The 27,186-nt window shown below is 58.1% G+C and overlaps 1 protein-coding gene across 1 annotated transcript; it reads left to right on the forward strand.

The window, feature by feature from the left end:
* Positions 1-6: 6 nt before the first annotated feature.
* On the forward strand, positions 7-26,948 carry MAPKAPK2 (MAPK activated protein kinase 2). Its single transcript, XM_074850140.1, has 10 exons — positions 7-367; positions 20,795-20,934; positions 22,598-22,662; positions 23,413-23,492; positions 23,597-23,723; positions 24,113-24,188; positions 24,369-24,493; positions 24,785-24,870; positions 25,024-25,104; positions 25,401-26,948. The coding sequence occupies exons 1-10, from the start codon at positions 119-121 to the stop codon at positions 25,542-25,544; spliced, it is 1,173 nt and encodes a 390-aa protein (XP_074706241.1). The 5' UTR covers positions 7-118; the 3' UTR covers positions 25,545-26,948.
* Positions 26,949-27,186: the final 238 nt, after the last annotated feature.

A 27,186-nucleotide genomic window follows, 5' to 3' on the forward strand; every position in this document is an offset into this window, starting at 1 on the left:
CTCCTCCTCCTCCTCCTCCTCCTCCTCCCCGCCCCATCCCGCTCCCGCCCGGGCTCCGCCGGCCGCGAGTCCCGGAGCCCGCCCGGCCCGGCCCGGCGCGGCCCGCCCGCCGCCCGCCATGCTCTCCGGGGCTCCGCCGCCGCCCGCCGGCTTCCCCAGCCCGCCGCCGCCCCAACCGCCGCCGCCGCCGCCGCCCGCCGCCCCCCAGCACGGGCCGCCGCCGTTCCCGGGGAAGGGCGGCCTGCAGATCCGGAAGAATGCCATCACGGACGACTACAAGGTCACCACGCAAGTGCTGGGGCTGGGCATCAACGGGAAAGTTTTGGAGATCTTCAGTAAGAAAAGCGGGGAGAAGTTCGCTCTCAAGGTGCGAAGCCCCCCCCCTCCTCCCCGTCGGGGCTGGAGGCGCGGGGAGAGGCGGGGGGGGGGACGACACACACGGACACACACACACGACGGGGACCGGACGGGCGGGCGGCTCCGGGCTGTCCCGCCCCGGGCTGCGGAAGGGGCAGGAGCGGGCAGCGGCGCTGCCTGACAGTGATGGAAGATGTCTGCTGCGGGGGGGGCGGGGGGTCCCCGGAAAACGGGCAGCGACAGCGGCAACCGGGAGCGGGGCGGGCGGCGGCGCCGGCCGGGACAATGGAGCCGGCTGCCGCCCGTCCGTCCCGCCATGCTTTAATTTATCATTATTATTATTTCTTTCCCCCCCCCCCCCCCCTCCATTAAGAGCAACGAGACGTGGCTTTCCAGCTTTCTAATGCGAAACGGAGCGAAATGACATCTCGGTAAACCCGCCTGGGGTGTGTGGGGGGTGGTCTGGAGCAGAGCGGAGCCCTCGGCCTGGCCGCCGTCACCCCAAGGGCTTGGCAAGACGGGGGGTGCCCTGCGCGGAGCCGCTCGTGGCGTAAATATGGGCGCGTGTGTCCCTGGGTCCCTCCCGGGTCCCTCCTGGCTCCGGCCGTACGAAGCGGGGTGTGATACCGAGCGGCTGCCGTCCCCCTCCTCAACGGGGAATATTTCAGCGTCACTACGTTTGTAACTCTCTTCCGTTTGAAAGACGGGTCGGTAAAAAGCGCCCGCAAAGGTGTATTTCAGCAGCCGCGAGGTGATGAGGCGCCTTCCTCGGTTTCAAATGAGGTTTTTTTTATTCTTTGAGCGAAGCGGGGAGCGTGTCTCCCCGCCGGAGGGACTTTGGGAAGTTTGAATGGCTTCGCAGCCCCGGCGGGTGACGCGGGCGCAGGCAGCCTGCTCGGCGGGAGCGCCGTGTTCTCCAGCATCGCTGCAATTTGCGCCCACACACGCGAGCTGTTCAAACCCACGGCGTTACCCTGAGAACTGTGAAGGCTCAAAAAAACCCCACCTAAACCCGTTGCCCCCACCTCTTTTGTTTTTCGAGCGGCCCATCTGTTGGTATCTGGGATTCCGAACCCGAATGAATGAATGAAGAAGTGACTTTGGAGGCACCAGGGTGGTAGGGTCGGCAAGGGACGGCGCTGAACCCCTGCGGTTAGGTGGGGGGGGTCAGTGGAGCAGTGAAAGTTTGACTTTTCCTTCGGGGGCGCAGGCGTTTCTCATGAGCAGCACCGCGTTGTACTCCAAGACGAAATGTATTGTCGCCTCGTTCGGTTGGAAATTAGTGAAATCCTCTTCTGTTTTGACAGACGGGCTCCTCCTCGCTTGTGCAGTTGACTTGAGTATTTAAAGCGCAGATTCCAGCACTTCCCTTTTGCAGCCCTGAAAGGGGAAGGATGGCAGAGGAGACCGAAGGCCGGGCGGTTCCTCTCTGCCCCAGCACGGGGAGGACGGTCGGGGCCTGGCCTTGGTGCCGTTACCCTGCCCGTACCAGAGCGCGGTGCAGCAGACGGGGTCAGGGTTTACCGCCACGAGCCGTGTTGGTTCCTTGGCCGTGTTTGAAAGAGCATCTTGGAGCACAGGGCTTCGCGTTGTAACGTGGGAGGGTCGCGCAGGGCGTCTGCGTGGCTCTTGGAGGGGGAGGTATATCCGACGCTGAATCTCTGTTTTGGAAAAGCGTTGGTCGTCCTCCCTCTGGCCCCTGCCCCAGCCCCTTCGCGCGTCCCGGCCGGGACAGAGGAGCTGAGCAGTTTGGACGCCTCTCTGGCTTTTCAACGAGCAGCACAGCTGCCGCTGTAAGTGATTCCTTCCAGCACCTTAAAAACTGCTACGCTGTGAGTTTGGGCTCCTGGATGAGCCGGTGTGTACGCGGCTCGCCCTGGTGAGCGTAAGCTGAGGGCTTGGGTTATTTGATTAGGATATTTGGACTGACCTGCCAAGCCCAGACTTGGCGGGGTGACTGCCCTAGACGCGGTGCGTGCTGACTTCACCCCCTCCTCGGGTACGCAGCTGGGGTAACGTCTGTTCGAGACCTGCGGAGAGGAATTTGGATCCGAATTACTCATGGGCTGCATCAGCGTGGAAAGATGACCTAAAGCAGGATCCGCAGAAGTGATTGCATCGAGTTGTCATGTTTCAGATGATGCTCAAAAGAATCCTGATGGCCCATCTCCAGGAGCCACAGCTGAAATCTCTCTGTGCTGCCTGCTTTGGTTGTGCAGCAAACCTTTCCATTTGGAACGTTGCTCTTCACATCTACTATTCCAAAATCTTGTATAATAATGCAATCCTCCACTGGAGGGAAACAGTTGTGTCTCTCCCTGATATTAACGCAGTCTCCTGGTTATGTTGTGCTTCCTCTTGGATCACAAGCAACTGTCATATTGTTAAACCTCTTTCTCCCAAACCGAGAGATGCATTTAAGGGTTTTACTGAGAGTCACTTGGCTTAAGAGGACTTTACAGTGCTCCAGGAGAGTTTGAGCTTGGGCACAGTGTTCCCGCAGCAGTGAAAATGTTGCAGCCAATTTTCTCTCCCTTCCAGTGCAATAGTCCATGGCAGAAACGCATCATTAAATAAAATGGTGCTGTATGTGGGTTAATGGGTGGTAGTTTTGTTTGCTGTGTAGGTGAAAGCAGGAGATGTTCCTTTTACTTTCCTTACAGATCATTATTGTTTATTTTGCATTTTCCCACTCCCAACTTTATTTTATTTTTTGGTACCAATACCTGAATTGTGGCATCCCAGAATTGCCTGGTGGGAAGCAGGCCACCGACAGCCCCAGCCGCCCATGACCGGCCTCTGATGCGTGGTGATTTACTGCAGGGTGGGAACATAAAGTCAGTGGAAAGGTGATGAATGGAACTGAAATGCAAGGTTTAGGTGGTTTCTTACCCCTTTCTTCCTCGTACCTCGGTGTGATTTGTTATTAGGCAAAATTAGGCTTGTCGTTTCTGTAAAGCCTGCTGTATGTAGGTCACCACTGACCTGACTCGGTGTTGTTCGCTGTGGTCAGGCTGTTGGTATTAGTGACGCAGGCTGCGACAGTGGGGCTGGGAGTGAGGTCTGTCTCGCCTACTGCAAATTCCACTTTTAAGACTAATCTTTAGGCAAGGTACTGGGTTGATGGCTGGCTGCCTTAATTTGGCGAGGAAATCGCAGGGAAGCCAGACTGGAGAGTGGGGGCTAGTGATGGCAGGTGGCGAGTTTTTCCTCCGTCGTACACGCCGCTCGATGGAGCTCTTTGTGGAGCAGGTCTCCTTTAAAACAAAATAACAAACCTCACTCCTAGCCCCAGCTTCAAAGCGGGAAACCCTCACCTGGACTGGTGAGCTGTGGAAGAGCTGGAAGAGCTCTGCAGGGCAGTGGAGACTGCTTGCAAATTTGCCCCCTCTCTGGCAGCCCTTTCTGGAGCATCCTTGGTGCTTCGGGGCATGTTTGCGAAACACTCTGTCTCTGCTCTCAGCCTCATCAGATAATCTGTGAGCGATGGTTCCTTTGATGGAGGAGGAGGGAGGCCAGTAGTTTTGCGGTTTATTGTTCTTGTAAAATGCCTGTCGTGGAAATAGGACAGGCATCTCGTAGCTGATCACTGAGCAGCTCTGTGGACGAGTGTGTTCATGTGGCTGGTGGCCTCGTGCTCTCACTGCCGTCACGGCTAGGGTTGTTACAGAGATGTTTAGAGGAGCAAAGCACCCTGTTTCCCGTGGCTTCCTGCAGCTTCATTTGAGATCAAATGCTTTGTCCCCCAGAAAATCCAGCCAGAAAAATAACTCTTAAGTGATGGAGTAGATGAGGATCCTGGGCTCACGCTCATGGGAAAAAACTCACTGTGTGTCTGATGTGCTTCTGTTCCTCTCTCAGTGGGGGGATTTTTTTCTTTTTTAACTCTACCGTGTATTTTATATAACCAGGAATGTCTTTGCTGTGGCCTTATGTGCAAGCCATGGTTGAAAAGCTATGGAAAGTGTAGTGACATCACTGGGACTTTTCCAAGGCAGTGGTTTATTATCTCATTGACCAAAGGAGTCTACTGACTTGGGGTTTGAGCTTGTTTAAATAATTTAGGATTTGCCATAATCTCTTCTGAATACGTTACATGTTCTGAGCAGTCAAACCTACGACTGAGATGGCCTGATAACGGCCTGGGAGCAGGGGCTGGGTTTTCACTTTGGCACGTGCACAGGAAGTGGCGGGGTTCTTCCTCTTAATAATAGTCAAATGCCATCAGCCATAGGTCTTGCAAAAGATCAGTGTTTCCCACGTTTTCAGAGGCGAGGAACTGAAGTGTAGCGATTTACTGAAGGTCTTGCAGCCAGTCAGATGCGGTACCAGGCTGAGCTGCTTGCTCTGGGATGAATCCTTCACGGGCAGCCGTCCTGGAGGACGAAAATACAGCCCTTGTGTGTGTGATTTAATAGCCATAGCCAGGTAAAATGATTATTTTATCATTCACACTGAGCTCCCGCTGGCCTTTGGTGAGGTTTCTGCCATCTGCCAGCGCACGTGTCGGGAAAGCCCGGTATATGGACAGCGCTTGTCTGCCCGGTACGAGCGGTGCAGGGCCCACGCTCAGCTTTGTCAGACACGTGCTCCCTGATCCAGAGCGTTTAAAACAGTGTATAAATAATAATTTGAAGCTGTGGAGATTCGAGAGCCACGTCTCCTGCTGCATTTGCTGAACGATGGGTAGGCACCGGTGATGAAAACTCCCAGAAAGTTCCTGCCTAGGAAGCCTGAAAGAGCGAGTTGGTGACTTTTCTCTTCCCAGAAACCTCCAGGACGTGCTCTGGGGTCCGACGGGATGGATGAGCTCCCGACGGGCGGTGCGGGTGTGTGGGAGGCATCTGGTGGAGTGGCCAGGTTGGAAGCGGCCGTTTGGCCGTCCCTGCGGCACCGGGAACGGCGTGGCTCCGGGTTTGGCATCTGGCATCTCCTGAGCCTTCGTGGTGGGCTCCCGTGGCCCGCACTAGGGTGGTCCGAGGGCTTTGCAGCAGAGGCAGTAGCTGGTGCTGTTTTAAAACCCATCCCTTTGCTGGGGTTTGCACTGTCTGCTGAGAAACTGGGAGGAAAGAGCCCTCCTTCGTTAAGAAACCCTTTCCTCCTGCTAGCTCCGAATGGAACCGGCTTCCCGACCTGCAGACGGCCCTCGCTCGGCCGCCCGCTGCAGAAGTCAGGCTCCTCTCCAAGCACAACTGGCCCCGCGCGTCTGGCCTCAAGTTGCAGCATTCAGGCAGCATGACCTCACCTCCTGGTTTCCAAGAATAACGCGCTGCCTCCCCTCCACCGCGCCGGGGCTGTCTGCAGCGGGCGAGGGCGGCTGCCGCGGCCTGGCACGGGCCGGCTCCTGGGGCCCCGCTTTTGGCAGATGCCCCACGTCTGCCCCGTGCCGCTCAGCTCCGCTGCCCTCGGTGGGCAGGGGTGCGGGCAGCAGAGGTGAGGCAGGAACTGGGGGACGGTCTTCAGGCCGTGGCTGAGCTTGCAGGCTGGTTTTGGAGAAGGGAGGGCTTAGGGGGTGGGTCTGCGAGGACCAGGGCGATCCTTCCACCAGCTCCAGAGGCTGGCACAGGGACAGAGCTTTACCTGACCGCTCCCCAAGAAACCTGTTTTGACCCCGGGCAGTCGTGTTAAGTCAGCGCTTCAAGCGTGGTCCAGAGCTGTTGAGCATCGTGGTCATCTCTGGTAGTGACACTGGCGTTGGATTTTAACAGCTCTTGAGACCCGTATCCCACTGAAAGGGGGTCCTATCCCCTCCCTGGATGCCCCTTGTCTTTCATGGCTGTAGGATCCTAAAATATATTCTCGTTTCAGCTCTGGCTGGCACAAGGAGTGTGTGCGTGACCGGTGCCTGGAGGCTCGTTTTGGAGAGGGCTCTCGTCTCTACGGCTGGTTTCCCTACTGAGACGGATGGGGAGCAGCACGTGGGGGTTAGAGCAGGGCACGCAAGAGCAAGTCTGAATGCAGAGAGCTTTAACAGCCTTTTAAGCTGGTGTTTCTTTGTACCTTGTGGCTGAGTCATTTCAAAGATTTCAGCCTTTTAAGATCTTACCAATTTGAGGTAGGGATTATAGGGACTGGCAGGTTTAATGGTTGCATTAACTCACTGTTTCCTTCGTGCCCTCAGGAAGGGACTAACGGCCACGAGTCCGTGAGTGCTGGTAGATCCCCCTGATCCGAGAGGACCTGAAACATCAGTTTTGCTGGAGATGCTGTGAGCCACAAAAATGTCATTTGGAGGGTGGTGAGACGGTACCCGCTGTCAGGAGGCGAGATACAGGATGGGGCACCAGTGTGGCTCCTTTCTGAGCACTGCTGGGAGCACGTGGAGCTCCACTGTGGCTCCATCTTCGGTCTGATGCTGCCAGAGAGGACGACGGCATCTTCCTGTGATGGGCGTTACGTCAGTATGCTGCTTTGCTGTGACAAAGTGCACTCTGCCAGCGGAGAGGGCAGGTGAGCACGCTGGCTCAGGCGGTCTGCAGCTGGCACAGCGTTTGCCATCCTATGTAATGAGATTATTTAAGCTGTTGGCGTCAGGGCTGCATGTGATTATGTGCCTGGCTGTCCAGCGAGCTGTAGCCTAAACTAGAGATAAAGTTCAAAATGCAAACCCGGAACTGAATGTTCCTGGGGCGCCCAGCCAGGCTGGGACTTTGCAGCTCTGCTTTTGCTAGATATCCTCACCCGGTTTGGGCTATAGATGTGGGATCAGTGAAAGGATGGACTCATTTCCTTCGCCATCATAATTAACTTTGCTGCCTCGGTTTGTGTGCCCCTGACTGCAGCCAGCTCCCCTGGGTGCCCCCCCTGAGTTTAACCTCTCCATCTCTGCTGGCCCCAGAAGAGGGGGGGGAAATCAGGCTCGGGGTCATCGTTGCCGTACGCCTCTCACGCTGGAACAGGCTGGGTCTGTGTAACAGCAGGTCGGGACCCTGGGCTGTCCCTGTCCCAAGGGCTGCGGCACCTCCCGGGTTTCTGTGGGGCAGACACGGGTGGGAGCATCTTCTGCTGAGCGTTCAGAAACGGAGCAGCCGCTCTCACCGTCTGCTGTCCTCCCGGCGTCCTCTGGCCCTGGTGCGCGGCACCGAGCTAGGGCAGCCTTTCAAAAGGCTCCTTGGACCTCCTGCCAAATGTGTGTTTTCAGGGAAATGCGGCTGGAACGCAAGCTGGGGCTGCTGTGGAAATTTGGCAGCGCGTCCCGTCAGCCTGCAATTCCAGTAGCCGCAGCTCATCGCTTCTCGCGCCCGTAGGTGCGGTGGGAGCTGGGTCCGAGTGATGCTGCTCGGAAATGGGGATGGCGTGTGGGTACCCCGGCTGGGCTGGGGGGAAAGCAGATGCGAGTGGATCCAAACTAACCGGAAAGTATGCATGTTATAACAGCCTAACTTAACAAAAATAATAAATAAAATGAGAGGTGGGGGGGAGGTGGTCTGGTAACGGGGATCTGTTTTTATTTTCAGTAGTAGTGCCAGCCTTATCGCATCTACCAGCTCAGTGTTTAAAAACAATTTTAACTTCTATTTCCACTTGTTTTAGCAAAAAGGCAGGGGCTGTGCTCGCTCGTAGGCCCCGCAGCTCCCGTAGCCGCTGCTTTCGGATACGCCAGCCTGCGGGAGCCGTCGTCTCCTGTAACAGCCTCCTCGGGCCGGCCGGTCCCTCCGGGCTCTGCAGTGACTCTCTTTTCCTCTTCAGCCATTTTGCAACCTCGCAGTCCATTGCTGAGAAAACCCGGGTGGCTCTTGCGTAAGTGGCTCTGCCACGGTGCTGGGAAGGGCGGGCTTGCCAGGAAGTTTAAACCCGCGTTATCTCCTGGAAGTCATCAGAGCTGCAAATCTGGCATTTTTGGGTGCGTACCTCCCGTGCCGTGGGCAGAGCAGCGCCGGCGTGGGGTCACGGCTGTTTTGGGGAGCGTGCGGGTGTTGCAGCCCTTGGCTGGGCACCTGCCTGGGCTCCCGGCGAGGACATCTTGCCCCTTGCTGGCCCAGGAGCTTGGAAGAGGCTTGCAGAAGCGTTTGATTTTGCCCTCAGTGCTTTTCCCTGCAAGGAACGACCTCGTTCCTGGTGTGAGGGGCTGTGTTTTTGCGTTGGAGCAGGACTGCTGATATCTCCCCCTCCATCTCCTCTCCCACCCTGCTTATTCCATGTTGTGGTTGAAACTCCCAGTATCTATTGTTGTAAGGAAGAGTTGCTCATAAAGAACAACTCTCCACCAGGATGTGAGATGCTCTGTGGGTGGTGGGATTCGACAGGGAAGTGCTCCAGGTCCTCGGGAGTTTTTGGAAGTGTCCTGGTGCTGCTATTCCCCAGCTCCTCACTGCTGGAGGAGACGGCCAGCCCGGCCTCGGGTGCGTGTTGTTAGAGATGCAAATACTGGACTGATGAAGCCTGGGTGAGTAAGATGCTGAGGAGTTTATGAACAGATTACCATGTGGTCTTTACATGCTGCTGAGCTCTGGCGCTTCCCTGTGGGGTGGGAGGTTTGGGAGCTGCTGCCCGGGAGCTTTGGAGCAGCTCTCTGGCTCATGCCCTCCACCCCGGTCTGGAGGAGCTCACGGGAGGTGATGTACTTCGTGTGCCTCAGAGGTGGGCAGTGCTTTTGGCTGATATTCCTATTTGGGAGCTTTGCCTGAGGAGCTGCAGGGCAGGGAGGGCTCTAGCCCTGCGGGGTCCAGCTGACGAACGAGAGCAGGGACAGTTTTCTGGCTGCTCTCGGTGTAGCCAGTTAACTCAGTTTTGCTGGGCTCTGGCAGTAAGGGCAGCCTGTGCTTGGCAGGTCAGGCACCTCTGGCTTTTACCAAAACATCCCTTTCACGTTTCTTCCTCCCCAAAGATTGCACCGAAACAACCAGGTGAATGTCACTGGAAGGAGCGTTTGGCTGCGATGCCTCGAGGGTTTTAGTGACTTAACTCCTACCCGGCGATGAACATCTGGAGCTTGTACCCACCTCGAACCCAAACCCTCCCAGCAGCCTTGGAAAGAGCCTTAAACCTCATTGCGGGAGAGATGGGTGAAATGCAGAGGGGGAGATGCTCATATGGTCCATTGAAGACTTAATTTCTCTTTCTCACTTAGGAAACAGAGGCTCTGCTGACTCGAGGTGTTGCTCCAGGCTTTGTGGGGCCACAGGGTTGGTGGCAATGCCAGCGCTGCTGCTTACCAGTGTGCTCCAGTCCGCCGCAGGGGTTGCACGGGGAAACGTGGGGGCTGCTGGAGCCCTCGGGTGGGCGGGCGGCCGAGCCACACAAAGGCTGGCCTGTCTGCTCTTTGGCTCCCCCCAGCCCTAAGCCCTTTTCCTGAATAAGTGGGATTGAAAAAGCTTAAATTCATACAAAGCAGGACCCGGGAGCCCCCAGCCAGCCTGGAGAGAGCAGCTTACCCCTGGCCACCCCGTGCCCCGGGGCTGCCTCTGCTTCCCGGGGGCCCCAGTTGATGCTGCCCCGGGATGAGCTGGCGTCCGTAAGGCTGTCCGTGAGGTTTCCGTTGAAAGGCTGGGTATGGGAATGCCCAGGATGAACAGCCCAGCCTGCCAGGAAAGCAGCAGTAGTTACAGGAGTAGGTTTTTTCTTACTTTGTTTAAATGTCCCCGCTTTTATCCTTTTATCCCCCTTCTGTTCTAATCTAACAGGCAAACTGCGTCCAAAGCACTTGCTCTCTGTTGTGTTTGGTAAGAAACCAAGGAGCCTGCTGGTTAACACTGTCTAGCAGTGGGGTACTGGGCATGCATGGGAGGGTCAGCGAGTCTTTCCCAGAGCGCCTGTGTTTTTGCTGTGTATTGAAAAGATGCAGAAGCATAAATCCTCTGCTATCGACCCCTTGTTCTGTGCTGTTGTCTGTTGGGCAGGACCTTTTCATGGGAGATACCAGCAGGAGAGACCTGGGGTGTTGGTTGATAGCTGGCTGAACACGAGCCAGCAGTGTGCCCAGGTGGCCAAGAAGGCCAGTGGTATCCTGGCTTGTATCAGCACTAGCGTGGCCAGCAGGGACAGGGAAGGGATCTCACCCCTGTGCTCGGCACTGGTGAGGCCGCACCTCGATGAGTGGGTTCAGTTTTGGGCCCCTCACTCCAAAAGGGCCATTGAATGACTCGAGCGTGTCCAGAGAAGGGCAACGGAGCTGGTGCAGGGTCTGGAGCACAGGTCTGATGGGGAGCGGCTGAGGGAACTGGGGGGGTTTAGTCTGGAGAAGAGGAGGCTGAGGGGAGACCTCATGGCCCTCTGCAACTCCCTGAAAGGAGGGTGCAGAGAGGGGGGATGAGTCTCTTGAGCCAAGGAACCAGCGCCAGGACAAGAGGGAATGGCCTCAAGCTGCGCCAGGGCAGGGTCAGACTGGCTCTTAGGAAGGATTTCTTTGCAGAAGGGGTTGTTGGGCGTTGGAATGGGCTGCCCAGGGCAGGGGGGGAGTCCCCATCCCTGGAGGGGTTGAAGAGTCGGGTTGACCCAGCGCTGAGGGATCTGGTGGAGTTGAGAACGGTCAGGGTGAGGTTCATGGTTGGGCTGGAGGAGCTTCAAGGGCTTTTCCAACCTGGATGATTCTGTTTCCCTCTTGGCAGCGCCAAGGGGGTGAGGGTTTCTCCTCTGATGGTGTTTTTGGAGGTGTGTGCACCCAGGCACTTTGTGATGAGTTTTGCACACTTGTTGACTGAGGTGTTTTGGGGTTACGGTGCTGACCAGGATGCTGGTGGTCCAGGCTCCATCCGGGCTTCACCAAGCCTCCCAGTCTCTGGGGCCGTGCGGCTGTTGCCAACAGGTGCTGTGGAGGCTCTCGGGGCTGCCAGAAGCCTGGGGGGAGCTAATAATAGCCACCATGTCCTGAGAGCTTTAATGAGGTGCCGGCAGGATGCAAAGGGCTTTTTTTAAATAGAAACACACCTGTGTTTTTCTCCCGGCTGAAGGAGTCTCAGGATGGCTGGTGCAGAGGGAAGAGGGGGGTGGTGGAGGAAGAGCACCCTGCTCAGCCCCTTGGGCTTGTGGGGTGGCAGGAGGCTCTCAGCTGTTCATTGCATTGCTTCAAGGTCCAGGATTTCCCCTGAAATACTGCTGTGGTGGGTAAAATGGGAGCACATGATCATACGTAGTGTTGGGTGTCGAGTCTGGAGTGTGGCTTGGCTCTTAACCCAGGTGGGTTCATTGCAAGTGGGTGGTCCCACCCAAATCTTCCCCAGGTCCTGTTAGGTGCTGGGGGTGTGCAACAGCCGTGCGATGGAAGGAGGAGGAGGAGCAGAGCAGCCTGCGGTGCAGGGACAGCCTTGCCGCGAGCGAGAGCCACGAGCAGCGCTGGGTGTTTGGGGGAGATGGCAGAGTTCTCCTGGGGGGGGGTGGGTGATATGTCCCGCTCTTAATCACCCAGCGGGGTGCAATCCTCCCCTTTCCCTCTGCCCCTTCATTAGCATCCCTTCTCGTTACACACCTCGCTGTGTGTCAGCCACAACAGCCCCTCTCCCTGCCCCGCGTGTGCTGGAGCATTGTCTGCCCTGTGCGTCCCCCAAGGTGGGCTCGTGTGTCCCCAAGGTGGGCTCGTGCGTCCCCAAGGTGGGCTCATGCATCTGGCTGCATCGGAGGTGACGGCGCTGGGGGTTTGGTATCTGTTGTGCTGTGTGAGAGGTGGAGGGACCAGCGCCGGGAGGAGGGTGGTTGGTGGCCGCGGGGCCCCTGCCTCGCTGAGCGCCCGCGCGGACAAAGGCGCGTTACGAAATCCCCGTGTCGCTCCTGTCCTGGCCTCCCCCGGCACAAAACAAACCCCGCTGTTAACAAAAGCGGCGGCCACCCAGCGCGGGAGCTGTTTATCTCGCACAGGGAAGAGCTGCGGCCCCGTCCGTGGGGCCCTGGCAGCCTCCAGAGCGCTTTGGGCATCGCGCCTGGAGCGGGTTCACCATGCAGGAGCGTGATGCCGACCCCTCAGACTGGCACTCGGGTGCCTCCGAGGTTTCGTGTCGTGGGTCCCGGCTGCCGGGGGGATGCTCCGCTCCGCAGCCCCGCAGGGATCGCCCAGCGAAGGCAGAGCTGCCGCCTGCCTTGTCTCGGGGAGGTGTTTGCTGTGCCCTGGTGTTGACAAAGCCCATGACGAGGGTGAAACTCTATTAAATAAACAGCTGAGGAAAGGACAGAATGATGCAAAACGTGCTGTCGTCACCGAGCTTCGAGGGCACGTAAATGAAACCCTCCTCGGGCTTGGCACCGGTGGATGAAATGCGTCCCGAGGCCGCACCGCTTCCAGTGCCCGGGGGAATGGCGCTTCAGGAGCGGTTGGCCTCCATGCAGCTGTGTGTTTTGATTTGGTTTTTTTTCCTTCTTCAAATATATATATATAAAAATATATATTTATTTACACTGCTCTAAGATCTGTGTTGAAAGGCAGCAGGCAGGATCCCTGCGTGGGGAGGGGGTGGCAGCTGCTGCTCTGTCCCACGGGGGGGTCCTGCCCATGGGCCAAGCCCTCAGAAACTTCATCTTTGTGCAGAGTACGAGCCCGGGAGCTGCCGGGAAGTGGTGGGTGTTTGTGGGGTTCTGGCAGGGCTTCGGGGCTCCTCCGCTTGCAGGCGTGGGTCTGGGCGGTCTGAGCCTCTCCCCTAAATCACTTACAGCTTGAAAGTCAGGAACGGGTGGGCATGGCTGAAAATAAAAGCAGTTCTGGGATAGGTGTGGGGAGTCCCCCCCCAAGCTGTCTATGGGGTCGGAGGTCGGGCAGGCTTCTCCCCAGGATTGCTGGGAGGCTGATGGAGCGAGGGACCCAAAAAGATGCTTCGAGCGCCCGGTGCCGCCCGTGGGCTGCGTGACGGAGGCCGAGCCCGTCCGTCTGTCCGACGTGCGAGGGAGAGGCCCTGGCCGAGGCGCAGAGGGCTGGTGGAAGCGGCACTGAGCCGTGCCAGCGCGGCGATAAGGGGTTTGTTGAAGCTGTGCCTGCGGGAGGGAGGTGCAAAGGACAGAGGTCAGCGCTGAGTTAATGGTTTACATTAGTGTTTACTTCTGTATTAATCACGCCTGCGAATATCCACCCCTTCCTATCCTAAAAGCACGTTTGTGGGCTTTTCCGTGCGCAAGCTCAGCAGCTTGAGGGCCAAGGCTTGGGAGGAGGAGCTGACCCCGGCCTGAAGCTTTGCGAGGCGGCGGCAGTAGAGGGATTGTGTGTGGAGCAGATCCGCTGGCCGCAGCCTGTCTCGCGTGAAGATATCCGCCCCTCCGGGGTTTCTTATTTCCCTTTCGCTTTGTATCGTGCGTGCGGGTAAAAGGCCCCGGCGGCTGCAGCGTGCCCTTGGCAGAGACTGCAGTGGAGGCGTGGGGGGATGTGGTGGTTTGGTTTGCAGAGAGGGGTCCCTGAGCATCCCCCCACCCCGGAGCAGCTGCCTCCCTTCCCCACCCAGACCTCCCAGCCTGGCATCGTGCTGGGAAGCGACATCTCGGATGCCCATAGGAAGGGACGGGCTGGGTTGGGGCGTTTTGGCCACAACAACCCCCTTCCTCCCCGCTGGATTCACCAGGGAGTCCTGGCCAGGGTGGTGGCTCTGTTGCTCCCTGGGACCCCCAGGGCGTCCCACTGCGTGGCAGGGCCTGGCTGACTGTGGCCAACGCCTGGGCTGAGGTCCGGGCTCATAACGCCAGCCCCGGGGCCACTGGGAGAGACGAGCATCAGGTGGGTCATCAAAGCCCAGTGCTGCTTCTGATGTACAGGGAGAGGAGGATGATCCCAAAAGAAAAACCTGGGACTGCATGTGGGTCCCTAAGTTTCTTTTTCTCAGTTAAGTGAGGCTGAAACTATTTATTTCTCTTCATTAAGTGCCAGCTCCAGGCTGCTGCTGGTGCCATGAGTCAGTGGGGATGCTTCATGCTGCCGCCTTGTTGCCATTTACCTGCTTTGACTTTCCCCATGAGTTTCACGGCCCCCTCCTGCCAGCTGTCTCCTCGTCCCCTCCCTGTGCCCTTGTCCCCAATGTCGCATCCAGGGCACTGCTCCTGGGTACCTGCTTCGGACCTTCATCTCCTTGAAATCAACGTGCCAAGAAGATTTTTGCTGCTGGGAGATGGGCTCTGCAGAGCAGGGCTGGCCGAGGGGCGGCTCCCCAATTGCACAGGGGGGGCACACAGGCCCCTGGCAGGTGGCTCTTGTTTAAGCCCAGGCCTCTCTTCTGCTCTTCGCCTTTGTGTGCCTGGAGAGGCTTTTGTTGGAGCCTGAAAAGGCTGAATAGCTGCTGCATCTGTCACGGGGCGCAGAAATGCTCAGCAGATGCCCTGGGGAGGGGGGGGCTGTGGGGCGGGGGGTCCCAAACATCCCCCGGTGGGCACAGACCCCCGTGGGAGCTGCGGGCAGGGGAGCTGGCAGCACACGGGGCACAGAGGGTTGTGCAACTGTTGCGGGCGAGCGAGGCCCCGCTGCGGCGGGTCTCCTTGTGAAAGCGCCGTGCAATAGCAGCCTCTTCCTCGCCCCGTTTCCATCCTCCGCCCCGTTGCAAAATCGCCCGCAGGAGCAGGGACGAGGCTGCCCGCTCTGACATCTGCCTCCACGAGCGTGCTGGCTGCTTCCGGAGGGGTTTTCAGCTCGCCCATCGCACACACAGCCTCGTCGTGGCCGGTTTATTGCTTGGCCGCGCGGTGGGAAAGCTTTCCCTGCGCTCATCACAACGGCTCCGGGTCTTCCTCCGAGCGCTCCGATCATTCAGACTCAGAGAATGCGGCCGAGCAGCTCGAGCGTGTGTGTCAGTTTGTGTTTGCTCGGCCTGAGCTGCGTCTCCAAGCTTGCTCCCCGTTTGTAGCTCTGTCTAATCTGAATAATTCTCTCTCGCTGGGACGCTTTTTCCAACCTCTCCATCTTCCCTGAGGCAAGTGAACGTGGAGGATGACCTTTTGTTCAGGTAGTGGGGAATGAAGCCATTAATGCATCGAGCTGGCCATGCTCCTCCTCCAGACGCAGCACCTCTCCTTCCCAGCTTTCCTCGGGCAAAACAAATGTGAGGATGAGGCCTTTGCCTGGTCTGTTGAGGCCTAAAGCTCTTGAGGCAGGGACTGTCCGTGGCTCCGTGTTCATGGGCAGAGCAGGAATGATCCCCAGCTTGGGAAAGCGCCATTGCCTCTGAGTGCTGCCGGTCGTGGTGGATGTAAGCAGCGGGGATGGGGTTAATGTAAAGGTTTATAAAAGAGCCATGATGATATGGGGGAGGTTTCCTGAGCTGCGTGTTTAATTGTTACTGCATTATGGTCGAACCATTAATTTCCCTGCGTTTGGTAACATAATTCCTCTTACAGGCTTTGGGACTCGTGGTTTTATTTCTCTTCTCTAGTTCATGAACAGTAACAGTGGAATGAAGCTTTGCTGCTCCCGTGCCCTTCTGCTGCTCGCTCCCCGCAAAGCGCTCGTCTGGAGCGGCTTTGGGGCGATTACCTGTGAGCTCCCCAAATGTGCTGGCTTTAAAAGCACAAAAAAAGACACACGGGGGGATGATCAGCTTAACCCAGGTCCCCCAGCACTGTGCCTCGTTGCGGGGGGTGCTGGGGACTGGCAGCGGGGGGCGATGGGGCTTTGCCTTCCCGGGACCGTGAGGTGGGAACAGCATGTGCAAAGCATCCAGCACCAGCTCTGCAAACGTGTTAAGCAGCTGACGCCAGTTGGCAACCAGTTCGTGTGGAAAGATTAGAAGAGGCAAATCCCTTGAAGAGCAATGTTTTTGCTTTATTAGGAAAAAATGCTCCTTGCCCTGTGCTAGCCTGGTCAGGGGAACCAGAGCCCATGTGTGCAATACAGGCAGGGGAACCTCTCTTTGCTTCCCCGCTGATAACTTGGGAGGATGACAGCCTGCCTGTCTTCACTGTAGGTTTATTTTTATTGCAACTTAAGAAGAGTGTATTTTAACCCCTGTGGTGCAGCCAGGTCCTGAGGGGAGCTCCTCGGGGTGGCGTGGGGCGCGGGCACGCTCCTGCGGGTCCCGTTGCAGGAGGCTGTCGGAGGGGCGGTTGCCGCGCAGGCAAAGCGCGCGGCGTGTGCTGCTCTGCTGGGAACCGGGGTGAATCGGGTGTGATCAAAATACACACGGAAATAAAAATACCCTGCCTGCGAGAGCAGCTGGAGCGCCCGGGGCGAGCGTGGAGCCAGAGCAACGAGGGGCAGCCCTGGAAAACGAACAGCTCGGTGTGCTGGTATGTGCCTGATCCTCAGTTTTCATGGATTTTGCCCATCGAGGTGAGTTTTCCCTTGCAAGCTCTTGGACAGGGATGTTGTGCCAGTCCGAGCGAGCGCAGCGTCTTCTCGTGGCTGGCCGAGGGGCAGCACTATTTGGGGTGCAGGATGGTGTTGTCTGGGACCTTCTGCCGTGCCGGTGGAGTAGGAAGCTGCTTGGGCGAACCCGCCGTGATTCATGGCGCATCATCCCGGGAGGAGGCGGCGGAGCTGAATCAGCGGTGCCCGAGGATGCGCACGGGTGAGGGATCGTGGGCGCGGGCGGCTCCAGCCCCTTTGTTTCCTCTGGCATCTTCCTTCCTTCCTCACGTCTACCTGCCTTCACTGTGCTTGGCGTGAGATGATGGGGGGAAAATTCAGCTCGACGTGCTGCCAGGTGAACTAGACAGAGCCCACAGCCCTTTCGTTTGAGCTGAAGCTCGTTCTCGATGCCCGGGGGGAGCAGCAGGGCTGGCCAGAGCCCGCTGGGTTTGCAGCCCCGTTTCTCACACTGTGGAGGTGGTTTCCCGGGTTTGGGTTTGCTGGGTGGGTGCCGTCCCCCTGCAGACGCCCTGATGAGCTGTTTTGTTTTCAGAGTTTGTCTTTCAAAGGTGGTGAAAAGCCCAGAGCTGACGCGGGAGCCCGGGAGGAGCCTTCACTGCTGGGGGGTTCCTGAGCACACAGGGACTGGTCTGCGCCGTCCACTGATGGGGCCGGTTTCGGAGCCCTCAGCTTGAGAGTTTTAGTGAAGCTAATGAGTGCGTTTAGCTTTGCACGTAACTAATTTCTCTCGCAGCGTGTAATGGCTCCTGGGGGAGCTGGGCTGAGCCAAGGCACAGGATGGCAGCAAACACCGTCTGCCGAAATCTCGGAGGTGTCAAGCTGCTGCGAGGAGAGCTGAAATGCGGCTGAAAGCTGAGTTTCCTCCCTAACTGTGATGAGGGCAGAGCGGCCCTTTCCCTGCTCTCTCTCCTTTTCTGCGGGCAGGTGCCCCGGTGGAATACAGAGATAGGACGGTGCAGGGCTCCGGGGTGGCACAGCTCTCCTGGCTGTCCCCTGTCCCCCCTGGCGTCAAAGGGACGCCCAGACGTGTGCTCTGACGATGAGAGGAGGTTTGGAGACCTGTGGAGGCTGCAAAGCTAACTAACACCTAAAGCACTGAACCGCCAAAAGGGAAACGCACCCAACTCCTCTGTGCATGAAACCTGGTTTTGCTCGGAGGCGGTGGCCGAGCCCCCTCCGCGGCGCTGCCCTTGCGCCCTGTCCCGGGGACACTTGTGTAACTCGGGGATCCGGTTACTGCCCGCTGCCATGCCCGGGCTCAGCTGCTGCCCCGGTGCTGGAGCCCTCCGCTCCGGTGAGAGCCAGCAGGTAGTGCAACGTTTCCCATCTGAAATAATGAAGACTTTGATCTCCAAGAAGCCGTCCCTTGGAAGGAGAACAGGAGATAACAGAGATGGAAGAGCTGAACTGAGGAGGAGCTGTGGGCATCGGGGGTTTCCAGCAGGTTGTCCATCTGCTGCTGTGTCTCCTCTGCAAAGGGTTAACTCTGGTTGTGCTCCAGATTACTGTGGTGGCAAAATCTGCTCCTGAAGCTGCTGGAAGCTGATGGAGGGGACAGTGTGAGGCTGGTGCCCTCAGCTGGGGTTCCATGGGGGCAGATCACCCTTGCTGAACCTCAGGGAAACACAAGATGCGTTTCACATCCCAGCATCCTCATTGTAAGCCAAGAAATATAAATGTTGCTGCAGCCGTAGGCTGCCCTGGATACCGGAGCTAAATTAGGGATCAGGGCAGTGTCACCACACACCCCCAAACACATTCGATGTGGAGTTCCTGTGAGTGGAGCAATGCCTGTCACACCAGGACATCACCCACCCGTGGTTTCACTGCTGACTGTGGCCGGGGAGCGGGAGGGAAAGTCGTGGGCTGCGGGAGCTGTTGGTTCCCGTCTAAAGAGGAGAAACTGGTGAGAAACTCGTGGAAATGCTGCCCTCGCCCCGCCTGGACCAGGACCAAACAGTGCTCTCCCACCCCTGCACCCTGCTCGGCGCATCCCTGGGGCGCAGGGAGCCGGTGCTTTGTGCCGAGGGCAGGAGGGAGGTTGTGTGGGTGCGGCGGGTGATGCTGGGCCTGTGGTTTGGGCATGGCCACGTCCCTCCTGCACCCCCTGCAGCCGTCACGGCCCTCCCCACGCTGCCTCGCTGCATCCGGCCTTCAGCTCGCTGTCATGCTGCTGTCACCTGCCACCGGGAACATTTCCTAAATAGACCAAATCATTCTCTTAACAAGGCTTAATCTGCTCTGCTCCCAGCCAGGCGAGCTGCCTCTCGGTGGCCTCTCCGTCCCACGCTGGCAGGGGGCAGAGGGGGGCTGCCTGGTGCTGTGGCTCAGTCGCAGCCGGGTGTTTTGAGAGTGCTGGGGCAGCTGTTTGCTCGCCGGCGGGTGCCCGAGCACAAAAGCAAACGTCAGGGCTGTGCTGGTACAGGTAATGGAGGCTGCTGCCTCCTAGTTCATTAGAAATACAATTAAGCTCCTTTAAAAGCGTTCTGAGTGACCTCTGAAAATTGGAGATACATATTTCTGTACATCTCCTGTTTGTCTTGTGCAGAATGATGTTAACAGTCTGCTTCCTGCTGTTCAATTTTCCCAGCGCGTAATTACAAATTGTTTTTTTTTTTTTCTCTTCAGCTTCCTGGCTCCCCACGCCAGGCTCTTCGAGCGGAGCTGCAAATAACCAAGCTTTTCTCCAGGCCCCTTCCCCTGCCCGCGCGGCTGCTGGGGGGGCAGGTGCTTTGCTTGCTTATGGCTTTGGCAGGATCTGGTTTTTAGGGCAATTAAAGCAATAGAGGAGCAAGGAGAGGCTGCCTGACCCCCTGCCCTGTCTTCCTTTCACCCCAAGGCTGTCGGGGCAAATGATGTTGAAGGGTTTTGCAAAGGGCTGGATTGGCCACTTTGGTTTTCACTGAGCTGGTGTGACCAGACACCCAAATATCGGGGTTCCGGGTGGGTGGCTGCAGTGTGCATCCATCCTCTTTGTCCCTTTCCCCGTGGCAAAGGGCACGCGCTGTCGCGGGCAGGAATGAGAATTGCTGTTACTCTGCCAGCGCTCACGCAAGCGCCGTCAGCGAGCGTTTCAGTTATCAACAGCCTGTGTGTGTCTTGGGGCTGCAGCAAGCGTTAACCCTCGTTCCTGTGAAATCCCCTCCGTGACAGAGGGGTCCTGGCCACACACTGGGCACTGCTTGGGGTCCTGCCAGGCCAGTGAAGCACCCCAGGGGCTGGCTGCTCTCCTTCACCCCGGGAGCTCGGCTGGGCTTGGGCAGAGGGGCAAGAAATACCTTTCTGTGTCTGTCTTGATAAAATGACCAAACCTGCTGTTTCCTGCCGATGCACGTGGGGTGGGGATGCTGCTTCGAGGTGCAGACCTGCTCTGGGGCATTTTGCCCAGCCCGGCCCTAAGAGCTGCTGGAGACAGGAAGGAAAATGAACTACGCTCAAGATAGACACGTTTGTTGCTCTATATTTAGGAGTATAATAATTAAGGCTGGTTGTTTATCCTGACAAACATGGTAATTAATAGTCTGTGGCAGACGAGCAAATCCTTCCTGCACCTGGGAACTGTGAGTTGTCTCTGGGAAGGGCAGGGGCCTCATTAAGAGCTGCTGCTCCTTGTGAGAAAAGCTGCTATTTAGGGAACATCTGGCTGTTTGCTTTGTCCCCTCCCCAGGCACATGTGGCTGGATGCTGGTGGCCTCTGAAGCTGCGGTGAGGGTGGTTCTGTGCCCAGCCCATGCCTAAGGACACAGAGCAGGGGGTGCTGCTGGTCCCACGGAGCAGAACGGGGGGTGGTGGGTGGGCAGCACTGCCTGGGGGGGATGTGAAAAGGAGGGTGGGGATGCTCAGTGGCACCCAGGGGTGCAGCGGTGCAGGTACCAGCGTGCAGAAGCTTGCTCTTAAATGCAGTAGGAAGTTTTGCTGGCTGGTGGCACGGGCTGGCTGGGCACCGGGGAGGCATCTCAGGGGGCAGGGAGGTGGCAAGCAGCCAGGATAAGCTTTTACCAGCCTTGGAGCGGAGGGCAAGAAGTTTATGAGGGCGGGCGGCTTTGCGCTCTTCCCACTAGATGGGGATGGAGGCATTGCACAGCGTCACCCACGCTGGCCTCGGTGCTGCCCGAGGAGAGCACCTGCTCAGCCTTCGCCCCTGTATCTTCTCCGGGTGGGTGCTGTGCCCACGGGGTGTCACGGCCCGGCTCCCCTGGGGAGCTGGGGGCTGATGGGGTCTCGCTTCTCTTGCAGATGCTGCAGGACTGCCCGAAGGCCCGCAGGGAGGTGGAACTGCACTGGAGGGCATCACAGTGCGCACACATCGTCCGCATCATGGACGTCTACGAGAACCTCTACCAGGGGAGGAAGTGTCTGCTCATCGTCATGGAGTGGTGAGTCCCCGCTGCCACCGCTGAGGGTGGCCTCTGCCTGCGGGAGCACCTGCAGCCCTGCGGGGCGGTGGGGTGATGCCAAAAAGGGGGGTGAGCACCTTCCTGCACCCCTGCCAGGGTGCTGGGGACCCCAGGGAGATGCTGTTCTGGGGGAAGCAGCCTGTGAGCCGTAGGGATGCAAGCCCTGGGAGAGGTGCTGCACCGCTGGCATTGGAGGGACGGCAGGAGCTGCGCTGGCTCTGAGTCATTCTGAAAACTCGCTCGGCTGTCGGGAGGCTTCGGGCCTGTGGTTCTCGCTCAGATCGGTCATAACCAAACTCGCTTTGGCCATTGAAAGTCGGGGTAGTCGGCGGGTTCCTGGCAGCCCGGCAGCCTGCGGTGGGGTCTGCTGGGCAGCACGCAGCCAAAGCCAAGCTGACGCATCTGTTAATGCTGCTGCACCTCCTGCAGCAGCAGTTGAGCGGCTCTTCTTCGGTAGATGTTTGATATAACCTGGGGAGGAGGAGGAATGAAGGGGAAAGTATTGAAACCACATCCCAACCGCAGCTGTGATTTGATGCAGCTTCCTTGCCAAAACCTCTCCTCTGGCAAGCCGGTAGGTTGCCTGGGGGGGCAGCGGGTGCGAGGAGCGTGGCGAGCAGCACCGGGGCAGGCGACACGGCAGCCGCCCGAGCCGCTCCTGTGCGGGAAGAGGCTTCGGAGAACCGCGCCGGGACGCGGGGCAGCTGGGGATGGGAAAGGTTTGTGCGGCGCATCTGCTTGTGTGGGAAGAGAGCAGTGGCTGAATGGTCGGAAATGAGGCCCCGGGGCATCACCAGCTCCCTGCAGCGTGTCTCTGCGATGGGTCCCTGCAGTCCGAGGGATGCTCTGGGTGTAGCACCCGTGACAAGGTAGCGTCTGACTTGGGGCGGGAGCACGGTGCGTCTCAGGTGATCCGTGCAGCGGTTCGCCCTGGCGATCTGTATTGCAGATGTCGAGGGTGCTGGCAGGAGATCCCATCTGCTCTAGAAAAGCCAGAAGCCTTTTCTGCTCGAGTTAGATAAGGCAGGGACAGGAAGCGCTGTTATCCCTGTTCTCAGAGAGAATTATCCCTGACCTCACCCCTGATCTCTCTGGGAGCCAAGTTTTTCCTTAGAGTACCTGGGGAGGGAACCGCGCCAAGGTTTCCATGGTCCTTCTCCGACACCAGGGTTCAGCCTCTGCCTCCCCTGCCCCGTTGATGAGCCCATCTCAGTGCCGCGGATGCCTCACCCGTGCCGCGATCTTTGCTCAGCACTTCTGCACGGGGTTAGTGGGCCAGCGAGGTGGTTGGCTCGTGAGCCAAACGAGGTCAGGCGAGCCGGGAGCGCTCTCGCCGCCTTCGAGCCGTGTTTGCTGTATTTACTGTAAATGTGTTTCTGTGGGCTGGTGGGGAGACCACGTCCGCTTGCACCCGGTGTCTCCGCTGCCAGCACAAAGCCTCTGCCCTGCTCATTTCTGGAAGGAGGAGGCTCTGAAACGCCTCATGCCCAGAAGCACCGACCCAAAAGGGCTTGGATGGAGAAAGGGTTTTGTTTCTTGCTGAGCTTGTGCAGCTCCTGGCTGAGCATCGCAGGTTTCGGTACCACTTGTACCAGCATGAGACGGATGCTGCAGCATCTAACGCCTCCTGCTTCTCTTCCAGCTTGGATGGCGGGGAGCTCTTCAGCCGGATTCAAGACAGGGGAGACCAGGCCTTCACAGAACGGGGTACGGAGCCCGCGGGGACCTTGGGTTTCATCTTTGGACCATTTCTTGCTGTTTATAGGAGTGTTTCTGGTCCAGCTCATTCCCTCAATCGCTGTTTTGAATCCCCAACAGGGTTTTGTTCTTGGGGAATGAGGAATGTGGGTGCAAGTGGCTCTGCTTTTCACGCTCACTTGAGTGCAGGGTTATAGGGGATGTTTTCTCAGCTGCCCCTGCGTTTTGTTCCTCCCACTCCAGCACAGGCAAGAGCTTCAGTGACCTTCAGAAACACCCACCCCCCTCCAAATAATGGAGACCAGGTCCTGTGGTTCTCACAGATCTCACGAATCTCATCCCCTCTGCCCCTGTGTCCACCCAACCCAAACCCTGAGCCCCTTGCCCCTGCATCCCACAAGGAGCAGCTTTCCCAGCTGGTTTCCTGGCAGATTTGGGGTCCCTAGCTGTGCTGGGGGGCTGGGTCAGCCCCCCCACCCCCAGAGCAAGCCCCTCCGTGGGGCTTGTGTGGTTGGGTATTGGGAGCAGTGGCTGGAGCCTGCCTCATCCCTCCTCCTGGGAGTTTCTCTCCTGTTTGCTGTGGGCTCCTGACCTGGGGATGGGCGCTGGGTGGGGGGGGCTCCTGCTTGGAAAGGGGGATTTTGGGTAGAGGGAACCCCTTTGGCCTCAGCCATGCTCTTTGGCTGTAGAGTGACCCAGGGAGCGGTGCTCATTGTAACTTGCTTATAAAGGCTTCTGATGATTTTTTTGCTGCTTCAGAGGCTTCGGAGATAATGAAGAGCATCGGGGAAGCCATCCAGTACCTACACTCAATCAACATTGCACACCGGGACGTGAAGGTACCGTGCTGCACGCTCACCGCGTGGTGCCGAGCCCCGCTTGGCCCTGGCAGCGCCGAGGCCGCTCCAGCTCTTCTGCTCACTTCTTCCCTGTGTTTTCACAGCCGGAAAACCTCTTGTACACCTCCAAAAGGCCCAATGCTGTGTTAAAACTCACAGACTTTGGCTTTGCTAAAGAAACCACCACGCACAACTCCTTGGCCACTCCATGCTATACGCCGTACTACGTGGGTAAGTGGCTGGGGGGGGGTCAGAGCTTGCAGGTTTGTGGGGCTGGGGGGGCAGAGCCAGGAGGTCGGGCTGGTGCCACGTGTGGCCCATCACCTCGGCATCCAGCCCGGAGCCTCGGCCGCAGCGTGGAGGTGGGGGCTGCGTTGGGTGAAGGTGGGTGCCACGTTTGCAGCTCCCTGGTGCTTGCAGGACTCTGAGCGTGGCCTCGGGGCGTGCGGCCGTGATGTGCTCGGGGCTGCGAGGTGGCACCACCCTGCACTGCTCTTGCCTCTTGCTGAGAGCCAGGCTGCCGAGCCTGCACACAACTCTGACAGCTCCATGGGATGGGCCCGTCCTTCTCGCCTGGCGCTGCCGCTTGGCCTCAAGGATTTTGTTTCTCTCTTTACCAGCCCCGGAGGTGCTGGGCCCGGAGAAGTACGACAAGTCCTGTGACATGTGGTCCCTCGGCGTCATCATGTACATTCTGTAAGTGCGACAGATCCCTCTCAAGGAGGGGCTGCAGCTTTGGAGCTTGTCTGGGGGCTCTTGGGGCTGAGCCTTTCCCAGCTGCGCTGCTCCAGCTCCTGGCGCTGCCCCGTGCCCCGCGGGCACCGCTGGGGAGGCTTTTGGGGCGACACGTTGACTCTGCCCCCTCTCCTGGCGCAGGCTGTGCGGGTACCCCCCCTTCTACTCCAACCACGGCCTGGCCATCTCGCCTGGCATGAAGAAGCGAATCCGAATGGGCCAGTACGAGTTTCCCAACCCTGAATGGTCCGAAGTGTCAGAGGAAGGTAAGTGCAGTCCCCGTGATGGCTTGTCCCCAGGCTGGGGTGTCCCTTTGGGGTCAGCCTGGTGCCCAGCAGCACTGGGGGAAGCCTGGGCACGTCGTGGGTCACCTCTCGGTGATGCAGCAGCTTCGCCTCTTTGCTCGAGAGGCTTTTGCTGAAGGGTTTGACCAGGGTGAGGTCTGTGGCGCGGAGGGGATGGGAGGTGCGTGCAGGCATTTTGGGGATGCTGGATCAGGTTGGAGGGCAGGGAGAGCCCCCCCAGGACCTACTAACACCCCGCACAAACCCTTCCAGTGAAGCAGCTGATCCGCAACCTGTTGAAGACGGACCCGACCCAGCGCATGACGATAACAGAGTTCATGAACCATCCCTGGATCATGGTGAGTGAGGGGTTGATGAGGCAGTGGGATGGATGGGAACGAGGATGGGGACAAGGACGAGGGTGAGGCTGGGGTGGGGACGAGGATGAGGCTGGGGCAGGGATGGGACAGCGTGCCTGCAGCTCCCAGCTCACGCTCCTCCACTCTCGGCAGCAATCCATGCAGGTGCCCCAGACCCCACTGCACACCAGCCGCGTGCTGAAGGAGGAGAAGGATCTGTGGGAGGATGTGAAGGTAAAACCTCTCTCTGTTGCCGTCCGAAGTGCTCTGTGCCCCGGGTGCCATCCGGGGACTGTCCTTCTCCCCGCAAACCAGCCGAAGTTGGGCTTGGTGCAAGTGTGCTGGCTCCCGGGGAGATCTGTGCTCAGGAGGGGGCTGGAAAAACTGGTGGTGGGGGCACAGCTCCTGCTGCGATTTGTTCCCACGGGGGCTCGGAGGGGGGGAGCAGCCACCCTGGGGGGGGCTGGGGGGCTGCGGGCTGTGCCTGCGCGGGGCTCGCTGACGGCGCTGCCTGTGCCTCCTGCCCGCAGGAGGAGATGACGAGCGCGCTGGCCACCATGCGAGTGGACTACGAACAAATCAAGATCAAGAAAATTGAAGATTCCTCAAACCCTTTGCTAATGAAGAGGCGGAAGAAAGCCAACCCCACCGAGCCTGCCGCGCTCCCCCACTGAGGGTGCCCTGTGCCCGCTGGCCCTTGAGAAAGCAATAACTATATATATATATTTTTTAAGAAAAAAAGACAAAAAGAGACAGACTGTTATATCAAGCGCATGGAATTCAGACATTTATACCAGACTAGTTATTTTTAGCTACTCACCTGTGTTTCTGACCTTTCCGGAGCAGGCGGTAAGATCCCCCTGTCAGATCCACACGCTGCGGCTGGGGGTTTTGTCCTGTAGGTGAACGCCGCCGATAATTGGATTATTTTTTCTTTTGTGAAACAGTTTTGATTTTTATGTTTGTTGGTTTTTTTTTCCTTCCTTCCAAAGACATGGAAATTCCTGTGGTGACCTTTTTAGGGTATATAACGTATAAATATTTTTTAAAAACTACTGTAGAGCTGAAACCCAGACAGCGTGTTCCCTGTGTGGATGCTGGCTAGAGATGGGCTTCGGGCTTGGGAGCGGGTCAGGGGGGGACGGGGAAGGAGAGCTGCCTTCTCCCCCGTCCCCTGTGCGTGGCAGGGCTGGCGTGGGGGGGTCCCCGTGGCCACCGTGCTTCTTTGCTGGCCTGGAAAACTGCTGCTTTTAAAGCATGGTAGCCAAAACCCACCCCCCAACCCCTCTGTGACCTGGAAGCCTTGACTCTACCCGGCGGCAGGGCTCCCCACGAGCGCCCGTCTGTGTCGCTGTCTGTCTGTGCGTGGGGTGTCTGTCGTGTCCGTGGGCGCCGAGCTGCTCGTGGCTCCCCCCCGCCGTGGCCACCGTGGTCTGTACCTGTGCCTGGAATCCAGTTCTGACCTCAGGGGTGGGCAAGGTGGGGGCCGGGGGTGAGCAGGAGGCTGGTGCCCCCCCACATCCCCCCTGCTCTGCAGGGACGTGGGGAAGAGATGCTTCCCGGCCGCCTCCACCCGCTCCCACAGCCCCCAGCTCCCGGGGAGATGCTGTCCTGGGGGGTTCCCGGGGGAAAAGCGGGTGGCATGGGGGGGGTGGAGGTGGCGCGGGGCCATAGCATGAGCTGGGACAGCAGCACTGCCCCATCCCTGGCTGGGGCTGGGGGTCGTGCTGCCCCCCCACCCCCCCCACCCCACGTGGCTTTTGCTGGGGGGGCTGGGAGTGATCCTCTGCTCCCGGGAGCAGGGCGGCTGCTCTGAAGTCTTTAGTCCATGAATTATTATTATTATTATTATTTGTCACAATGTTTCACTGCGTTAAATGTGTTTGAATGGGGAAAAAAAAATTTTTTAAGGCAATGTTTAGTTTTTAGGTGATCTTTTAGACACTGTATGGAATCTTAATTTGTTTTAAAAACCGGTTTTTATCCCTTTTTTTTTTTTTTTATTTTTGTCTGTTGGCTTATACTAATCTTCCCGGTCTGCTCTTCAGTCCTTTGGATTAAAGACACTTAATGCGTCACCCAGTCTCTCCTCTTTGCTTGCGTGGCTGCGAAGAAACACCCCAGTGCTCCAGGTTGGGCGGCCGCTCCCCTGATGTCTTGAAATTCCTCTTTTTTTTTCCCCCCGAAAAGGCTGAGCTCCCCAGGTTCTTCTCTGAGGACACATTTTGATCCTTGCAAAAAATCCCTTTGCTTGGGGACGGTGGCTCGAGATCTCGTGGCTGTGTCTGTCCCGGCTACTGCAAATAGAGTTTCCTG

The sequence above is a fragment of the Strix aluco genome, chromosome 25 (genome assembly GCF_031877795.1).
Source record: "Strix aluco isolate bStrAlu1 chromosome 25, bStrAlu1.hap1, whole genome shotgun sequence".
Classification (NCBI taxonomy): Eukaryota; Metazoa; Chordata; class Aves; order Strigiformes; family Strigidae; genus Strix; species Strix aluco.

What these genes read in the sequence shown, in the direction of transcription:
- MAPKAPK2 (XM_074850140.1), top strand. Translation starts at nt 119, where the DNA reads ATGCTCTCCGGGGCTCCGCCGCCGCCCGCCGGCTTCCCCAGCCCGCCG. An exon ending in CTGCTCATCGTCATGGAGTG is followed by an intron (nt 20,935 to 22,597) that starts GTGAGTCCCCGC and finishes CTTCTCTTCCAG; the next exon opens with CTTGGATGGCGGGGAGCTCT. An exon ending in ATCTGTGGGAGGATGTGAAG is followed by an intron (nt 25,105 to 25,400) that starts GTAAAACCTCTC and finishes TCCTGCCCGCAG; the next exon opens with GAGGAGATGACGAGCGCGCT.